Source organism: Lytechinus variegatus, chromosome 7 (genome assembly GCF_018143015.1).
Source record: "Lytechinus variegatus isolate NC3 chromosome 7, Lvar_3.0, whole genome shotgun sequence".
In the NCBI taxonomy this organism is placed as follows: Eukaryota; Metazoa; Echinodermata; class Echinoidea; order Temnopleuroida; family Toxopneustidae; genus Lytechinus; species Lytechinus variegatus.
Window position 1 is genome coordinate 43567435 of NC_054746.1, and position 21108 is coordinate 43588542.

The following is a 21108-nucleotide window of genomic DNA, read 5'->3' on the forward strand; positions in this document are numbered from 1 at the left end:
CTAAGCATGCTCCTGTACTGTGGTACATATTGCACATACAACAGCATACTTGCTCAGTTATCCATGTCCTGGGGGTGTTTCACAAAGATTTAAGCATGACTTAAGTCGCACTTAAATGTCGACGCGTACATGATATGCAACGCGCAATCTTATTGATCAATACGCAGTAGTGCGCGTCCTCTTGGCACGATCTGACCAATGCTGTCATGCCTTTTATACTATGAGCAACTAGACATTTAAGTGCGACTCTAAGTCATACTTAAATCTTTGTGAAACACCCCCTGGTTTTTTTTTATGCCCAATATTCCTGAGGTTTCATGAGGTATAACCCCATCAAAGCACCACCCCCCTCCTGTAAGTAATGCTCTTGTAATAAGGGATATGCAGAAGAAGAGTAGTGAAAGTACTTTTTATTCATGATTATGTACAATTCACGCCTACGGACTAACAGGTTAAGTCATTTCGTAGCACAGGATATTGTGACATGGATATTTCATCATGTGTGAACTGTAGGGTGAGAAGTCTATTAACACCTGGTTGGTGGGTTTGTTGGACACCTTTAAGATCAAACACCTAAAAAGTTATCTAATAATATTTAAAAAGTGCAACTGATTTAAAGCCATCACATCTATGGAGAGCCAGCAACACCATAACTCATCTCATGAACAGACTGAGTCTTGATAGATGGGTAATCAATATTCTCATTGCCATCTTGCAAAGTTTGTTATTGCTGGCTGTCCATACAAGATATAAATTTGACTTAGTTGTACCTTTTAAGGCGTGGAATGTTAGCTCTTTATCATTCTCTAACAGAATACATCAGAAAAATATAGTAAAATTCTTTTCTTCTTTATGTTATAGAAATCTATCTTACTTATGAAATCAAATTAATTTCAAAATAAATGAAACATAAATCTTCACCTTTCCAATTCCAATAACCTAAACCAGAAACAGGGGATTTAGTGAAAATTACAGAAAATATATCATTTTATGTTGTGCAGTTTGTGTTCCTTCCTTTCAATTGTTCTATTGGTCTAATATATGTTGTTCTTGATAGCTATGGCAACAATACATGTCTAAACAAAGCATGCAGTGAACAGTTAGAACCAAGAAGGAAGCTGTAGGGTTCTATGCTATCAAAATCAGGATCTATCTTACCTCAACAGTGAAGAGCATCCTTTCATATATGTTGTCATGGAAACCATCTTGCCTCCATCAGATGTCCTATCAAGATAGTTTCCTGTATGTACAAACAAGAAATTCCATCAACATTTGATCATTAATCATACTCTAAGTTTCTTATACAGTTCTATTTGTATGTGTTTTTCATATCATATACCCTATTCAAACATGTACCACATAAATATGGTATCAAAGTACTTGAAAGAAGATACTATTTCTGGTAATATAATTATAATAATTTTGCATTCAATTCTTCAATGGGGGAATTAAGAGGTGTCTTTTCCATGACTCACACTGTGTTGTGCCTTAATCATAACTCCAAAATGACAACTTTTTAAGTTTACATTAAATTTCAGTTCATTTTTCTTGATTTATCGATCCTTATCAACTAGTTATAAAAGGTACAATGTGCATGGAGAGGAGACTACAATTGGTACAAGTTATTTGGTTACAATGATTGTTTACCAATAAAAAAAATTCATAAAAGTCATATCATTCATTGTTTAAAATCTTCTTACTCTGCTACAACTTCTGCATAGGAGGAAAAGGAATACAGAATAAAATATTTCAAATCCCACTATCATTGTGCAAAGAAAAAACAAATTAACTATTGCAGCTTTGATTTATGTGGGAGGAGGGTGGGAAGTTAAACAGTAACGCTTTTTACATGGATCATAAAAAGTGTTAATACTGATAATTAGGGCAAGTTGACTACCTAACTCTTGTGACGTAAGAAGCAAACCACAGTCACTAGAGAGTCAAAGAAAGACAAACAAAATACTTGCACTAGGCCAAAATTATGTGTAACAGAATTAGTCTGGTTTTTCCCTCCTAATTGACTGAAATGAAATAATAGTCAGTCTGGCATTCAAAACACAGCAACAGGCATCTCTTTTCATCTATTGACATACATTTTGACAGTGAATTAACTCGACCGATGGGACAGCCAAGTTTAACAACACAACATGAGTCAAGTCTTAGGTCTGTCATCAACTCATCGTAGAAGATAAACACACAGGCACATATAAGGAAAGCTGCGTTCGCACTCACTTTATCAAAATGTTTTCAGACAATTTTCTCAATATTTACCAAGAATTTAACAAATATTTTTAGTGTTTTGCACATAGGCCTGCTTCCCCTATTGAGTACCTCATTAAATCTGACTTTAAGTTAATGAATACATTAAAAATTAATCTTCATTTCGCTGTGCATATATAGTTATCAGTGGAACTCTTTATAATCTTTTAATGTTGAAAATAACTCTTTTGGAGTTCAAACCTAAATGCAGACATCAACTAGACACAGTAGATCTATGAAATTTAGGGAGCATGTCTGGAATGATATGGTTTTCTGATTGATCTAGAATAAAAGTAGATCACTGTTGATCTTTATCTGGTCAGTATCCCACTATCCCTCCAGATATCACATACAAAACTAAGATCAAATGTATTTCAAATTAATTGTAATAGCCAAGGTTTCTAAACACTTCCTCACAATTATTTTAGACATTGAGGTTAAGTTCAGATAGTTCATGCAGAGAGTTCGGAGGTCCATGTTCCATGGTTAAAGTTAGATCCTTGTCATTTTCACATAGGTACTTTAGCAATCGAATATTCCAAATTTGCAAAAATTAACATGGATCCCTGTGCTTGATTTTTTTTGCTACAGAGCTTCAAAGTTCACCCAAATGGATGTTCTTAAGAATTGCGCATTCAAAAGAATTTGGCATTTTTCGGCCTCACAAGATAATGAGTTTCAACCTCTATTACTCAGTTAAAATCCATTAACCCCTCTGGTGAAAGTGGTATGCATGGCCTGCCATAGCCAAACAAGATTTCAGTCATCCCCTCTGATGAAAGTGGTATGCATGGCCTGCCATAGCCAAACTAGATTTCAGTCATCCCCTCTGATGAAAGTGGTATGCATGGCCTGCCATAGCTAAAATAGATTTCAGTTTAACTAGCTGGTCAGTAACCTTTTTAATATGAACTTGATGTGGTAAGAAGGAAAGGACATTCAAGCGAAATGGTTTCTAGATGAGAATTGGCAAGCTTACTGCCAAATAAGTTTTTCATTTCCTTACATCGGCTTTATAAGACCCTTCTGAAACCTACCATGAATCATGCTCTCTCAAATCACAAACACAATTCCAATGGTTACAGTTGATCATTTGCATAGTTTTTAAAGGTCAATTAAGTAAAGTCTTTCTGGGTCCATTGTTAAACCCAGAAATGCATCATGAGTCATGAAACACTTTCTTCAAAGGAGCATTCATGTCACTATTCTTCCATAGTAATTCTTACAAACTTCTTGTGTTATTATAGGTCAAAGAAATTCATCCAAGTTTCAGAAGCCCTGACATAATCACAGCTAAGAAACATCATTATGAGTGTAAAGAACTGTCAAATTCAAGTGACTTCAAAAATGGTAATTCTATTTGGCTCATACCATTCTCAATGAAAGAAGAGGAGGAAACATAATCATTATAACATTTTTAACCAACGTAAAAGAAAGTTCAAATATTAAAAAAAATCAAATTAACACCCAAAATCTAGTAGCATGAAAGAGAATAAAAAGGACCTGAAAAGTCATTAGCTAAAATTCTTTTCAAAACGAGCTTCTCTTTTCACGACTGGGCGCAAACCCCGGAGGGGGCACTTTTTGTGTCCTAAATTCAGAAATCCTGGATATGCCCCTGCTAACAACTAACCACAATTACATTAACCTAAGTATGATATAATAAATCTCAAACTAATGACTTGCTGTATAAGCAATTAAGACATGAGTGACAATTATATTTCACAATCCAGCACAAGTGAACTGAAATAATGCAGCTGAACTTTGGAAACTTGCCAAGCATCTGTTTTCTAGTTCTCGATAGCTCAGTGATATCTTTAATTGCAAATGTAGTATATGATTATATTCCTTCTTTATGAAGAAATGTTAATCCTAGAATTTAATGAATCAAATATCATTCCTGAAAATATGAAGGGCGTTTGGATACTGAAGAAAGATATGATCCAAGTTGAATAACCTCTCTCTTACTCTTAGAGCAATTAAATGAGGTGTAAGCTAATGAAGTCTTTTCCAAGGCCTGTTTCAGATAAAAATGAATTCTTTCGGCAACTACTCTACAGATCTGGCACTTGTTCTTGTTGTTATACACTCATTCATAAATGATATATGGTCATCTATTAAAACATAGATATAAATGCTGTATTACTACAGGATGAAAGTTATATGATTTGAATCGATAGGGGAAAATGAAACAAGCATAACACAGAAAATTACATTAAATCATGTGAAAATTAATGAAGTTATAGAATTTCAAAGTTAAACATAATTTTAGGGAAACAGGTGCATGTACGTCATCATGAATATGCACAAAGTTTGCAGATGATGTCACATCACCACTTTAAAAACAAAAACAAATTTAAATGTTATCTGTATGGGAAAATATCCAGCAAATTTCCATCTAATCATATTTTACTCATATGATTATCATTTTTTATATCCTTAACGTAGATTTACAATCCTTATGATTTAGAGTGTAAACATTTACAATATTATTATCATATTTATTGACAAATAAGAAAGTTGATTGAAAGGATAATAAACGCCCAACAACCAATATCCTGAGGATTGAAGTGACCACATCGTAATAACTGTGGTCAATTCGATAATTAGAAACGCCATAAGCTGATCAAAGTTAAAGTCTTACAGGAGGGGGAAGTAAAGAAACCCCCACAGGAGTTCATTGAACCTTAGCTGATAGTCTACACTTCAGCAGCATAACTAATGACATTCAAAGGAGAGAGAGAGAAAAAAAAACACAATCATTCAAATAACCTTGCCTTTCCTCTACATAACAAAGATAGGAAGTAATCATACTTATGGTAAATTAATCATGAGAAAATAATGATCATGACAAAATAAAACTTGTGAGGAGTGTAAAACCAGATTATTGTGTCCTTGACCATCAACTCGAAGTCTGTATTACTTTTAGGCTGTGTTTATGTGACCTCAAGCCAGAATCATGATAAAAAACAAACAAACATGAAATCACAATATCACAGAATCAGCATTTAGATGAGTTTCATTCCGATGCTGTTTCTCCTCGGATTCGGGCCTATCCAGTGTGCAGATTGACCCAGGAACTATAGGTCAACTGTTCTGCGTGTATTTCAGCTCTCGAAAAAGCACCTTTTGCTTTCAGAATTCAATCTATTATACCTCATCTTGTCGGTGAATATCGGAAATGGTGTTCGGAAGTGAATTTCAGCAAAGATCCAATCTAATATTGGCACTGTTAACAAAACAACAACTGAGCTTATCGTCTTTTCAGTAAGTTCATTTACCAGAACTTGAATTTGAAGCAATGACAAAAAACACAAATGATCAAAATGAAAATCAGCGGATGATGCGATGATCAACACAGAACTTAAATAATGCACATGACAAGAAATGCATGCATGCATAGCACATAATTATGTACATAGATTTAGCGTAGCAGAGTCAAGCCAGAGGTAGCCGACGCAGTGATGTCATAGAAACATGATTAAAATCACGATTACATTTATACAACGTTTTTCGTTCTTGATTCTACAGAATCGTCTTTCCAAACGCCCCTTTTTCCGTGCTTCATGTTTGTGATATGAAAGAAGTTTATTTTTACGTTTGACTAAACACAATCGAGATTCTGCAGAATCATGATTTGAATCGTGATTCTGGGGTAAAAAAGTGGCGCATAAACACACCCTTATATGTTTTGTTTACATTACAGATGTTTTCTGATCCACCTCTAAACATATAAAATAAGTATGCAGAGAACATTATCAAAATTTAGCATAAAACTGAATTAATGATATTGCCCTGAAATCCATTCACTTTCTATGAATTTAAAATGTTCAAAAGCTTGGAAAATATCCATAGTCCCTACAAACTTGTAAATATGAAGATTCCAGCTGTGGCTCTATTTTTCCACATGCAATAGTATAAGAAACATGTTTGAACAAGTATAAAAACATCTTTTTCAATTGCATTGAGTTGATTATTTTTCAAAAAATTCAATTCATTACAAATCTCGAGAAGAAACATTCATAAAAAGATGTGTTAATACACTAAGCAAAACTTATTTTTCCTGACTTATCTATTAATACACAAAACCAATACAAGTTATCTGTTGCCTTGTTGAATGTGATGTGATTATGGTAAAGTCTAAATATATTTTGACAATTTTTATCCTTTAATATGCCATCGTTTCATGACTCAATCCAAAATGGTGAATAACATTTATTCTCCCTCAGGAAAGTCAGGATTCAGAAAAGGCAAAATTGAGAAAGTTTATAACTGCTTTGTCACATCCTCATTCTCAAAAATTCGAGTCTGTATAAAAACATTGTTCTTTACGTGATGAAGAGAGTAAGGGATGAAGTGGGGTGGGTATAGATATAATCTTTACTTCCTTTCTGTCATTCGTCATCCTACTATTCAGGAAACATAAACAGATAATATCAAGACAGAGAGGTAACTCTCCTGAACACCCACGCTTTCCTTTCATATGATACATTCACATGGCATTTTGTTTAAGTTATACTCTAAAATTACCAAGTTCAGATGAACATGGCTCTATAACTTTAAAGATAAATGAAAGAAGTTGCAGTAAACACTGATTTCACGAGAAAGTGTATGAAACCAAGCTTAATTGTCACTATATCATCGAGGATCTAGATCTGGTACAGTTACATAAACTGAACTTTGTGAAATCTTGAAATCTACACTGAAAAATGTTCACACTGAAGATCACTAACACAGATAAGCGCACGTGGGACAGTGTATTATTATTGCTTTAAATGTCAGCCTGACGCTTGACCCGAGTCCTGTGCTTATTTGCTGATTTCTCAGCAATTACACAATTTCATCCAGAATCCTTTGGCACATATTTTTCATTTATACAAACAGACACTTTGGTGGTCATTTCATTGGATTCTGTACAAACTCATTTTGGAATCGTTACAACTGGAATTTATCTTTAAAGATACCAGTTGTGGTAACAATCTCAAAATGAGTTAAAAGAGAATCCAATAAAATGACCACCCAAGTGTTTGTATGTATAGATAAAAAATGATTATTTGCCAATTGGCTCTGGAAAAATATATGTGATTGCTGAGAAATGAGCAAAATAAGCACGAAATTCCGTTAAATGTCAGGTATTTTTCCAAGCAATATTAATACACTGTCCCACAAATGCCCTTTTGTGCTAGTTATCATCAGAATTATCGGTCTTCAGCTAAGGTTTCATGATTTCACATAGATGAGCTGATTTCAATGTACCTGGTCTAGACCTATAATAATATCATGGTAATTAACATTGATTTTTAAAAGCTTTCTCATGAAATAATTGTTTGCTGCAATTATTTTATTTTACCTTCAAGGTTCAAATCTTTTTAAAGCCAATTTACACAGGTCTTAGCAGAGAGGCCCATAACACTTTGAACATAGTACTGACCAACGTTAATAAATGTAACAGTCTGTTTTAGACACTTACATTTCTTCCTCTCTCCCTCTCTCTACCCTAGTGTTAAAGGACAAGTCCACCGCAACAAAAAATTGATTTGATTAAAAAGAGAAAAATCCAGCAAGCATAACACTGAAAAATTCATCAAAATCGGATGTAAAATAAGAAAGTTATGACATTTTAGTGTTTCACTTAATTTCACAAAACAGTTATATGCACATCCTAGTTGGTATGCAACCAGGATTTTGTATTTTATTATATGAAATATGAAATCAAGTGAAAGAGTGATTAATTCCTCCCTGAACATGTGATATTAGCATTGCTTAATACTATATGATTCAGTCGATTCGGTCACTATGGTCATATCTGTAAAAAATGAAATATTGTATAATTCAAACAATAAAAAACAAAAGGAATAGTGAGTGATGGACATCATCGACTGACACATTTGCATGTCACTGAGTTGTGCATATCACCGTTTTTGAAAAATAAGCGAAACTTTAAAATGACATAACTTTCTCATTTTAACATCCGATTTTGATGAAATTTTCAGTGTTATGCTAGTTTGATTTTTCTCTGTTTATTCAAATTAACATTTTGCTGGGGTGGACTTGACCTCTAAATGGATACTAGGTGCAGTGGTAAGGATATAATACATGGTGGATGGTTTCATATCTTGTAAATAATATGCACATTAATTTGATTGTTTACAGCACATAAGTAGTTTTCATGAAACTTTCCAAATAGGACTTCACAAGCAAGAAACAATTTTAAATAAGCATGTAATAAATGCCATATTTGTAGGGTGTAAAGTATGTGATTGAATTTAGTTTTTGATATCATGATAGTACAATACCTAAGGAATCCAGTAAAAATAATTAAACCTGTGATATATTGTGAGATTATAAACATTGTGTTTTTCTTAACTTTCCAAGTACTTTGTGAGGATGATGATGGTATTTCCCACTGACAAATGAGATAATCTGCTGAAAACATCACACAATGGATGCTGTCTAAAGCAATGCCACCTTTTTGTACATCCATTGTTTCATAGATGAGACATCAATTTTGTATATATATATATATATATGTGTAAGGCTTTACATGTACAACAGCTTTTTGGCAACTCTTTTTTATTTAAATATTGTAAAGAAATGGATGAAGAGAACAATGGTAGGCGAAGCTTAAGTCCAGGTTCCCCAGAGCTATCTACCCTTTGGAAAAATTGGTAATGCCGAAAAAATGTCTCTGCCGGGAATCGAACCCGGGCCCCCAGCTTTGAACGCCGAATCGGGCTCACCCTAGCCACTAACCCGTCTCTATGGTCTAGTGGTTAAGGCACCGGCGTTCAAAAATGGGGGCCCGGGTTCGATTCCCGGCAGAGACATTTTTTCGGCATTACCAATTTTTCCAAAGGGTAGATAGCTCTGGGGAACCTGGATTTAAGCTACGCCTACCATTGTTCTCTTCATCCACTTCTTTACAATATTTAAATATATATTGTGAGAAACAGGGACCTATACACTGCGAGGGTGCTTTGTAGTATTAAAGAGGATGCTGTAAATACAGCGAGAATAAGCAATGAGACGTAACCGTGGCTCATTTCATCAAGTTTATAATCTCAATCTTTTGGCCATAATTGAGCCTTCTTCGCACGTCTGAAGTACATGACGAACAAGTGGCCCTAATGTACAAACAAATTTGCGGAATATGTATACACAGAAAAGGGTAACTACAACAAATAAGTAAATGTAATGAAATGAAAATACTTCCAGCTTGATCACTCTAAACTCATATGCCGGGGAGACCATTTCAAATTCACATGCCAAATTGATGAGCAATAAATCACAGAATTTTTTGCCTATAATTGATAACTTAATTAAAAATATGTTGCACAAGTCCAATGTTAAAAGCTTTAAGGCTCATTCACCTACCATTTCAATTGTCTCTCATCTATTTATTTCACTTATTTATTCTTTCATTCATTTTTATTCTCTTTCTTTTTATTCATTATGAAAATTGGAATTTTACCTCTCTGAATATTAAGCTCCTTCTACAGGCAATTTTTAAAGTGCCCTTTGCTCACTCATTTATTTTACAAATAAAAAATTACAAAGATTATATCCTGATATTTTTCAACACATGCCAGGTAAGAACATTGAATTTATTAAAAAAAATGCACTTTTTAATTTCTTCAGGATCCTAGACAAACTTAATTTTTAGTGTAAGATCCCCAAAAATATCCATTATAACACATTTGCTCGTATTCTGAAGTCGGGTTTTACTTAAACTCTGGTCTAAAGTTGTCGTTTAACTATGGATAGCCAATTGTGACATAAATCTGTAACATAAGAGATTCTATAAATCAGCTCATTTGACTCCCAAATCATTCCTCAACTGTCTGGCAAGGATAAATCAGATAATGTCTTCATCATTGAAGACTTGAACATTGAAGGAAAAAGCAAAGTAAACAGAAGGAGCATGGTATGCAAACATAATTTTGACATACATGGCTTCCCATAATTTTAGAACAGAGTTAAGACTATGGTCTAAGTTAAACCTGACTTCAGAATACAGGCCATTGTAATTTATTTTCATCCATACCACAAAATATTTAGTACATTAAAGTTTATGAAGTAATGTACGTGAGAACTGACAAAGAATTATCTCTCTATCTATCAGAGAGGCTTGAACTACAATACTTGACCGTCAATAACTTGCAGTTTAAGTTTAGATTTCAGACTGTTTCATGTGAACATAGTGTTTGTGATAATAGTACAATTATTATTTTTTATTAGTTCCTAGAAAACCAAGGCAACCAGGATACCATACTACTAAGGAAATAAGTCAATCAAAATTTATACCTTAATATAGGCCTATTAAAGGAAGAAGACAGTGGGGTATACTTAATGTATACTACAACATATTAAAGGGGTAACACAAATATGTTTGAACAAATGAAAGATAAAAAATAATTTTGGAAAGCCATGTAAATTTAAGGTAAACTCATGTATGTGAAACTGCCAAGATTCTGTTTTAATGACTGAACACAGCTTTTGAGCTGCCTCACAGAGAGCAGTCAAATGTACAGTTAATTGGTTGTAGGGTTCAAATCTCCTACAAATATATTTCAATAAAGTTTGTAACACTGACTTACAGATGGGGGGGGGGGGCATGGACTTCCCCAAGTTACACAACTAAAACAAAAAGGAAAGGATACATTGTGGAATATGATATTACTTTTCTGACTATTATGTCCACATCATTTACAAAATTAGAATTTTACATGAAATATGTCCAAAAAAATTGATAGCTCACACATTTTGCTTTCAGCTTTTTAGAAAAGTTGCCCCATATGCCATGTCTCGACCACTGGATTGTAATTAGTAACTTAAATCAAAGGAAATTTTAATTTTGCTACAAAATCTGTACCTGACCTTTAAAAGGTAATGTGATGTGACTAAGTTATACTTTATTACCTCAGCTTCCCTAATATATTTTGAATTTTATTAAAATTCTGGGAAAGGCTGATACTAAATGAAAATATTGGCTAGCATCCAATAGATAACAAACATGTGTCAAGTTTCTTAATTACAAAGTGAGCCAATAAAATCTAGGAAAACAGAATGTGTAGACCTTACTTATTTCAATCATAGTTTATACCGGGATAATATCCATCATTCAATACAGGTGCTTAGGATATACATGAATGTACCTAAGGATAATTTTTGGAAGATTTTATTTTGAAGAAATCTTAGTTGAAATATTGAGGTATTCTGTTATATCTTATTTGTTATGCAAATATCATTGGAGAAATTTATGTATTCATGTAACTTTTGCTTTAAAATTTTGCCTTGTTTTGTTTCAGTTCAATTTTGTTATGTTTTTTGGGTTTATTTTGCCAGTTCATCACCTTTAGCCCTTTGCTGTCACAAACCTGTTCAGAAATAAAAAAGCAAACTCCTAAATTTGACAGAGTTATGGTACCTTTAAAATGACCACAACTTTATTTTATTTTTATTGTCTCGTAAAACTATAATCCAATCAGGAAGCAGGATTCTTTAAAGTGACCTTTTATCAAATCATCAAAATATTCTAGATACTTAATGATTCATCAGGTCAATAAGTAGCCTTATTACCAGGTCAATCACATTAAATTCTTATTACATTAAGGTGTGTCTAGTTCAAGACTAGGCAAAATGGTTCATCATTCATGTCACCTGTGCAAGAAGAACTTTGTTTTGTTATCAATCTGAAAATAAAGAAAGATAGAGTTTGTATTTTTAAAGTCATTCAATAACAAAATATATAAAAAACAAATTTATCTAGAAAGCAAGAATAGTGTCCAGAAGTTGATAAAAACAGGATTTTTTTACTACCATTATATCACCTGAAAGACAGATTGTTACTATTTTAGACATATTAGTATTCATGTGCTTTTCCAGCTTTCATTCAAAATAGCTTGTCAATTTTCAGGAAACACTTTAAATATGTTCGGAGAGCATAACTAGAAGAAAGATTTTAAATGAATTATGGATTGTATTGAATGGATTATAGAAGTGAACAGAAGAAAAATGAATTTAACTTCATTCAATTAAACTTAGAATGAATTCAATCAAATAGATTAAACTTGTTATGATTAATAACATAGAATGAGATCTAAAGGAAAATAAATTGAGAGATAAGTGAGGAGTGAGGAAAAGGGGGAGTAGGTAATTCAGAGGGGGAATTAATTTTCATGATAAAAAGAAATTGATTATGTTAATCAGTTTTCATGGATGCAATATAAAGTGTCTAATTACATAATCAGTTATGTTAATGTTATGTTAATCATCATAATTATACATTATTATTATGTAAAATTCAATGTAATCAATTTTGTGATTGTTACACTATGTACATTATCATGACATGCAGAAACGAATAACATACAATTTTTATAAGCCAATATAGCATTAATGTTATGGCAATCAAACTCTGAAATTCAAAAGTTTGAATACAGTATAGATTTCTTTCTATAATATTTGTAGTTCAAGGCCTATACTTGTCATGTCATGGATTGTAAGTGGTCATGATCTGAGATTGTCACCAACAACTGTTGTTCATACTAACAGGCACTCATACTTTCCATGAACAATACTATGATTTAATCTTGTCTGGATAGTGTTATCCTGTTGTTGTCATTATCAATCAATTACATGTAATACAATATGATGGCAAAGAATAGATGCAACAGAATTCTATTTATAACTTTCTTTTCCATATTCTGCTGTAAAATCCAATTTTTACTCCATGCACAGCAGTACTGTTGACATTGTGTTGAACTTTTATCAGGTAATGATTATTCTTACAGATACAGCACTTGATAACATCAATGAACCAATTAAAAAATGATCCTATCACTTTAAAACAAATACCTAAGTTCAAATTCATTTAAACGTTCAATTTTCTCACTTCTGAATCAGTTCAGGGTCTGATTCAAAGAGAAAGAGACTTGTATTTAAGATTCAAACACAATTTTTTTAAATGGAGCACCGATCCCAATGCATGCATTTGATTGGATGAGAATGGAACCACAATGACACTACATTTGAATTCAACTCTTTCTGTGAGAGCCCCCCCCCCCCCGACCAAAACCTGTATCATTCGGCGGTGCTGCACCATCCCGAGTTTGCTCAATCTCGAGATTTTAGCCCGATCAGCCCTCTTCGCGATTAATCTCGAGATTCAAGAAACCCCGTCTCCACCATCGCAAGAAGAGCGATTCTTGCTCGAGCGAGGCAACAAGCCCGACATTCCGAGCATGCGCACTTTCGATCTTGGAGTTTCAACGGCCCGCGCTTTTGAATAACTTCCTGCAAGTACACGTACTCTTTTCACTAGCACTTTCGCCGAATTCGACCGTTCTTATGCAACAATCCTCTCAGCTCAGCCGCGCTATAATTATAAGCGAGTGAAGAATTCTTCGTTTAATATGATGGCGGAGGAGGCAACGACAGAGGGGGAGAGAGAGAGGAGGAAAGAAATGCTATTTGCTCACATTTTGTGAAGGAATAAGACGACACTGCTGTCAGTATTGTTATTGACTATGACCATCGTCGATAATGAGCGTCTCCCCCATCAGTCTGGTCTCTCCCAAAATCCATTCACTGGGGGGCTGGGGGGGGGACACCATCGTTGCTGATTGGGGAATTGATGAACGCTATTCGCGATAAAGTTGACTTTCGCATGCATTCGGTACAATCGCGATGTGTTTATGTTTTGACCAAGGCGGAAATGGAACGAGAATTGCATTATGGACTGAAGGTCATGAATAAATTAACCCAAGTCCAATCCCGAGTGCGTCTGCACCTACGAATTAGCGCGATAATTCGTAAATAGCGCGCTATTTTGCAAATAAACCCGAGTTGACTTGGGATTGCAATCTCGAGATTAATCCTACGAACTAGCGCGATAATTGCGTCTGCATTACAAACAATCTCGAGATCTTTCAGATCGGGATAATTTGCCGGATCAGAAATAGCGCGCTAATTTGAAAACTCAGGATGGTGCAGACGGTCCTATTCTTTCTTCTCATAATATAATCATTGGATTCTTATCTATGCCCCGCCCCAATCACCTCCTTCCTCCATTCAGTTGTATGATTTCTTTGAAACAATGAACCTGATACTTTTGTAAGGGAGAGAAAAAAAATCAAATTTTTAATATAATCTAATCTAACTACCATCATGACCATGGTAACAATGCTTAGAAGCCAATCAAAATCAAGGATTCAATGAAAGTTAATAGTAAACTTAAGCAGGCCAGTACATCTGAAATGAATATTCATGAATCACAGTTATGCTCGTGTTTAAAGAAAACACACCAATGAATGGATACTTTTCAACCACTTTGGATGAATTTTACATATACAAGAATTATTCATGAATGACATTCATTTACCAGAATAAAGAAAAATATTTGTGTATACTCTTAATGAACCACAATGAATAAACGTTGGAACGTAACCACTTAATATGAGATATCGAAAGTTGTGATAGTTGATTTAATTTCCGAGGGTTCAATTACTTTCATAGAACAAAGACAGGAAACCACAAAATCATCCACAAAAATGACTGGCAAAATGATAATCAATTTAACAGCTACATGCACTATAAAATGGGAGCAATTAAGTCAACATCAACAATTAATAAAATGTTTTTATTGTGTGGATATGAAACAATGATAGCATTACAATTCATGTCACTGTTTCTTTTGCAGTAAAATTTTATCATTTATTTTTTTTCTACCACTGTTTCTGTCTTCTTTAACTGTTTTGAATCTAGGCTATGTAATAATGAAACAATAAAAAATAAGGTTATGAAAAAGCCCTCCTGAGATGTTTAAGTTGCAACTTTTCCTCTCACAATGACAAATCCTTCATTCATTACCCTTTCTCTGATAAATACTAGAAGAAAAAAACTTTTGCCAGGCTACATAACTAAGTTTATTATTTTTATATTTGCTGTAGAGGAATTAACAGCCATGGTCGGATATCCCTTTAAGCTCCAATTATTGTGTTGGTTTCAGTCCTTTTCTTTGATATGAGAGGATATCCTGTTTGATCCAATTGAATTCATTTGGTGGTTGAATGACTGACTCGTCTGCTAAGGATTTCCTTCTACGTCTTACTCCTAACTCATTTTATTTTCAAGTCTTTTCTTTTCTACATATTACTGCCTTCACAATTCTTTTTCATCCTTTTCAAGGAAAGAATGATTTAATCTTGGCAAGGATTATTTTAACTGACAATTAACATGAAACTCAATCAATTAGACATGCTCATAGTCAGAACCCTCCCATACCACAAGTACTGCACCATTATATGAAATTTGCTCTTGGACCAACATCGTAACTGATTAATTGTACAATACTACCAGCGTTGTCACTTTAGTGGTCACTGCTAGTTAGAATCATTTACCAGAACTCAAATGCAATATCACACCCATAGCTTTAGATTAACACTTACAACCTCTCTTACAAAAGAGAGGAAATCATATTGTTTTTTATTTAAAATCTTGAAACCAAACAAATTTGGGACCCCCTACACCCCCGGTGACAAGGATTTAGACAATACCATTTTCACCATTAGAAAGATCTAGGTGACAACTCTGTTCACAATTAAAGAGTCAGAAAGAGATGGGCACATTGGTTCAACTCCTGCTTAATGAACAAGAAAGTAATGTCTTAATCCATGGCTGAGTCAAATAAAAGTTATGACTACAACCTAGTTATGTAAAGTATCTTTAACCAGATATTTCAGCCATGAAAAATTGAAACAATACGCCAAAGTCAATTGATGGTTAAGAATATCTTGCATCACACAGATCTATATTTGAAATGAATTGAGAAAGTTATAAAGATCAAGAGAGATATAAACATGAAACAGAGGTAAGTAAACATGCATGTCATCTATCTTGGCATCAGGATCAATAATCCTGACAATTTTAGTGTTTGTTAAATAAAGTCAAGGGTACAACATGTGTTAGCAACATTCATGACTTCCACAAAGTCACTTTCATGAATTCACCATGTTAAACATAAATTCTACAATAGATATTATGTCCATGGTTATTGTGACACAGTACAAGAGGCCCATTGTAACACAATCCACTTCAAATTAAAATTAAACTGGAAATGTGATAAATTGTGTCTGGGGAGGTATGTAGAAAGCCCCCCCCCCTCCAATCTCATTCCTCTATTTAATCAGGTGAAGCAGTTACAAAGCATTTACCAATCAATTAAAAATATTCGTATAGAGACTGGCAATTTACTATTTTGTGAAGGTTCAGAACTTCGATTGGGACTTTATAACTCTCACCCCTTTCATCTTGTAAATTATTCTTCATGTAATGAATATTAATACAGCGTAGTATTCCACAGGATGTTTATATTATAATCCTTTTGACATGTCTATTTCTGAGTTCTAAAGTCATCAACCTCAAGCGTTAATCATTGTTACATGACATACATGGTTGATGAGCAGCCAACAGCTTGTAGCAGGTGGGCAGGGCAACTCAAACAGATCTCATGAGACGCAAGCTGACGTGTCAAACAACCTTTCAACGCTCATCATCGCAAGGTGTGTTCACAGTCTGAGAATACAGCTGGCTGGCAAAACATCTTGAAAGATGAAAGTCTTTTGTTTCATAGAGTCTCTCCTAGAAGCAGACAACTAATATAGGACAATAAATCAAATCATTACTAGACAAAATTGAGCCATGTTTGAAACCAAGTAAATGTGTCACTGCCCTACGGTACCCTCTAAGGATTTGGAGTGGCCTTTCAGCTTCATGGTAGCACCCAGTGAAGCACCATGATACACTTAATCTCTGCTTCATTTAGAAGGTCATGACTGAGTTCACATCCTATAACTTCCTTCAGCATTGTCCTGCATTCAACCTTAGTATATGGTACTTGATAGAATACATTCCTTGACTACATGAATTATTACAATTGCTCAGACTAGCCAATCATTTAATGACTGTTGGTACAGCACTTATTTCAATATACAAGGTCTATCGGACAGGATGTAAAGCCATCAGTCCCCTGACTGCACATTAGCCGAGCATTGAGCTAAGCTACCACTAGACTACTAAACCTTTCAGAGCTGACACCTTTCTAAATCAAATCAGATACATGTAGGCCTACTTGTTTAAGACACAAGAAGAACGTTTCATGTCGGGAGATGGAACATGTTGTGGTTTGGGAGATCTTTGGCACATTGTTAGTCAGAGGCTTGAAATACTTCTTGAGGGAGGTTTACGGTAGTGTGGTTAGGGATTGGTACGTCAGGAAACAGGTGTCAATGGGTCGGGGGAGTCTGACAAACATTGACCTCTATACACATACATCCCTGGTAAAGATATTCATTAGTTGACATCAAGGACAGTAGACTTGATCGTTAATAGGACCCTCTACCACAAAATGACCAATAAGACCATTATGAGTTGTCAATGTATACAACCACTTCAAGGGTGCAGGGAGTAAAAATATGAGTATTGGCTATTTAATAACGGTAATAGCATGTTTTATTTTTTGATAATTGTAATTGTTGTATTATAAAAAGTAATGTAGACACTCTGACACATTAAATTCCATAGGAACTTTGGTAACAAATTAAGATTTCATTTTCAAAGTCAGAATTCATTGTCAGATTTGGTGAAAGATAATCTTTATCATCTGATTCAGTTAAAAAAGAGCCCCAGATTACCCAAACATAAAGTTAATTAAAACAAATCCTGCAGTAACAAACTAAATTATACATGTTTTTACACAATCTCGGATGTTTTAATTAAAAAAGTACAAAAATACAATTGCACATTAAAACTGATAACAATCAATACCAGTGCTATCTTCATCTGATGTGAACATACTATGATAAATAAGTCAAACTGATCACAACCAAGGTAACTGTTCTTACTGGTAGGCTACACAAAATTCTCCCAATCACATTTGAACCCACTTTAACCTGTTACCTACTGAATGATTTCAGTCGCTTTGTACATGACATCCCCGGTTCCAGTAAACAGCTTAACTTGTGTGTGAATTAAACTATATTTGATCTATCATTTACTTGATAGCAAACATGATAATGTTTAAAAAAATTACATCAAGCATTGTATAACCTAGCTATTGTAAAAAACATGTTGAAGGAAATAAGAGATAGTGCTATATCCTAATTTGATGTTTTTGGGTTGGCCAAGTCTTGTTTGCATATGGTTGAAATGGTGACCATCCTTAAATAGTGTGCTGAAAGTTTTGTTTATCACACCCAGTGTTTTACTACCCTAATTACCCATGTGGGTGTTTCATAAAGCTGTTCATAATTTTGCGACTGGAAAATGTTCTTAGGTCATAATTCAATTATGTAGGGACATCACATAGCGCAAGATAGAATCACCAGTTGTGCGTTAAGTCATTCATATCTCTAACAGCTATATGAAACACCCACCAGGTCTAGAAAAATTAACATAAAAACAAGGGTTGCTTAGAGGAGAAGGGGGGGGGGGAGCAGAGAGCTAAGCAGTGCTAAAGATATGACAATGATGTAAATTGCAACTGTGTATGTTGATAAAACAAACCATGTATTCAAAACCTCATTTTCTTTTTAGTACCATTGATTATCTTTCACACTGGCAATATACCTAGTATTTCTGATAAGGATAAATAAGGAAAGATTTCCTAATAAAAGAATATCAGGTAATTTTTTTTCAAGGCACCTAATTATGTCTAGTTTGGCACATTAAACAAAATTTTCACTTTTTATATATACAGAGCAAAAAAAATAGACAAAAGTCCACAGCTAATACGACGACTGTATCTTTTTCTCACCTGCAAAATAAAAAAAAAAGGGAAAAAAGGGACAAACTACCCTTACCCCTTAGTGGACGAAAACAGATCGTAATCTTCTATTCCTGATCTTGAGCTAGCAATGGAAAGTAACAAGGGAAGAGGTGAGGCTTGCGGCCAAATTCCCCCATTCCCACGATGCATTGTGAGTCCTTCCTGACAGGAAGTTGGAGTGTCTGCGGATAAACAGAACAGGACCCTTGTAACGGACATCCTGGCTCTCGTTGGGTTCTAGATCCAAGGCCAGTGGACCGCTGGGACAACCCCTAGTCTACGTCACCTTCAGACCTCACAGTCTACTGTCAGATAACAAATCAACTACTGGTTTACATCAATGATAACATACCAGTGCAGACAAAAGTTTCTTGAAAATACCTGCAACATTTGCTCACTCCACTAATTTTTGTGAGACAATCACCAGCCATTGATCAATATTCACTTGCAAAGAAAGCAGTCAAATTACTGAAAACCATATCTATTTGAGATATTTCTAGATAGATGGTGCATTATAAAGGTCTATTATTTTCATTAATATCAATGATGATGATCATCATTACTAATATATTAACCTGCTGTGAAATAAGGGAATCTATACCTCAAAATAAATGCACGTACAAGTATGATGAAAAACTGCCAATACAGATCTACACATGTTGGCAAGATTGTATTATCAGTTGGGAGTTATGGCATCGGTGAAGAGAGGGGTGTTCCATTTGACTTACCAGGTTTGTCAACTACCATTAAATGCCAACAGATACAGATTTTAGATTTGACTTGATGCATACACATATGTCCGTAAAAAGTTAATATGAAACAGCGTGATAGCAAACAAGCCACGATACACTCCTAAAACAGGGGGATCTGGCGTACCATCACTTCATGAACCAGTCGGGCATTTCAATGGTGTGACATGTGCACACTTGCTTTAATCCCTTTTTACATATCTCAGGACATGACGCATGCACAATAGGGTCGTCTGCACCACCCCGAGTTTTTGAATTAGCTCGCTATTTCTGATCCGGCAAATTATCCCGATCTGAACGATCTCGAGATTATTTGCAATGGAGACGCAATTATCGCGCTAGTTCGTAGGATTAATCTCGAGATTGCAATCCCAAGTCAACTTGGGATTATTTGCAAAATAGCACACTATTTTACAAATTATCGGCTAATTTGTAGGTGCAGACGCACTTGGAATTATTTATTCACGGTGTCATACCATAATGCATCGATATCTCGCTCAAGCAGGAATCGCTCTTCTTGCGATGGTGGAGACAGGATTTCTTGAATCTCAAAATTAATCATGAAGAGTGCTGATCGGGCTAAAATCTCGAGAGCAAACTCGGGATGGTGCAGCACCGCCTAATGACTTAAAACAACGTCATCTCATACCAGTTCACTTTTAAAACTCCCAATTTCTTGGTAACAGGCATGTCAACCCTAGAGATTGCCACGCCTCTTTTGCTTACTGCTAGATTAAACTGATACATATTTTTCGTTTTGGGGGCTTCTGGTTATTTTGGGGGGAGTAGTATTGACCTGGTTAGAATCATTATTTTTTTTGCAATCTCTTGCTGATGTGAACACACCACCTAATCCTCATTGTAATGATATCCAATAAGTTCCAAACTGGAGTATTCACACAAACATAATATATCACCTTGAAAAAATCCTGAAAAGTTATAGACAATTTGCCTTAATTGACATCTGTACCTAAATTCGGTCTAACAATAATGCATATTACATTTTTCAGAATGATAATCCTTAACAATAATTTTCTGAGGTAATCTCACAATAAGTGACTGTTTGGATAGACTAGTTAGTTTAAACCACAATGGCAGACAAACACTATTATAATGATTATAAAGATAGACTAAAATAGGTCATGTGCCGTTCCGAGAATAACATCAGGAAAGGTACTAGCAGAGAGATAAGGCAATGAATGAAAAGAAAAACCAGTAGTGAGTGATATACCAGATACTATTGTTTTTATAAATGTCATAACCACTGACTTTTAG

At 34.5% G+C, this 21108-nt stretch overlaps 1 protein-coding gene across 2 annotated transcripts in view; it reads right to left on the minus strand.

Moving 5' to 3' along the window:
• The window catches only part of LOC121419392, a 33544-nt gene that overhangs the window by 9389 nt on the left and 3047 nt on the right, over positions 1 to 21108 (minus strand). For both annotated transcript variants that reach the window (XM_041613844.1, XM_041613845.1), the window contains exon 3: positions 1159 to 1240. In XM_041613844.1, coding sequence (XP_041469778.1) covers positions 1159 to 1240 — 82 coding nt within the window. The remainder of the gene's footprint in view (positions 1 to 1158; positions 1241 to 21108) is intronic.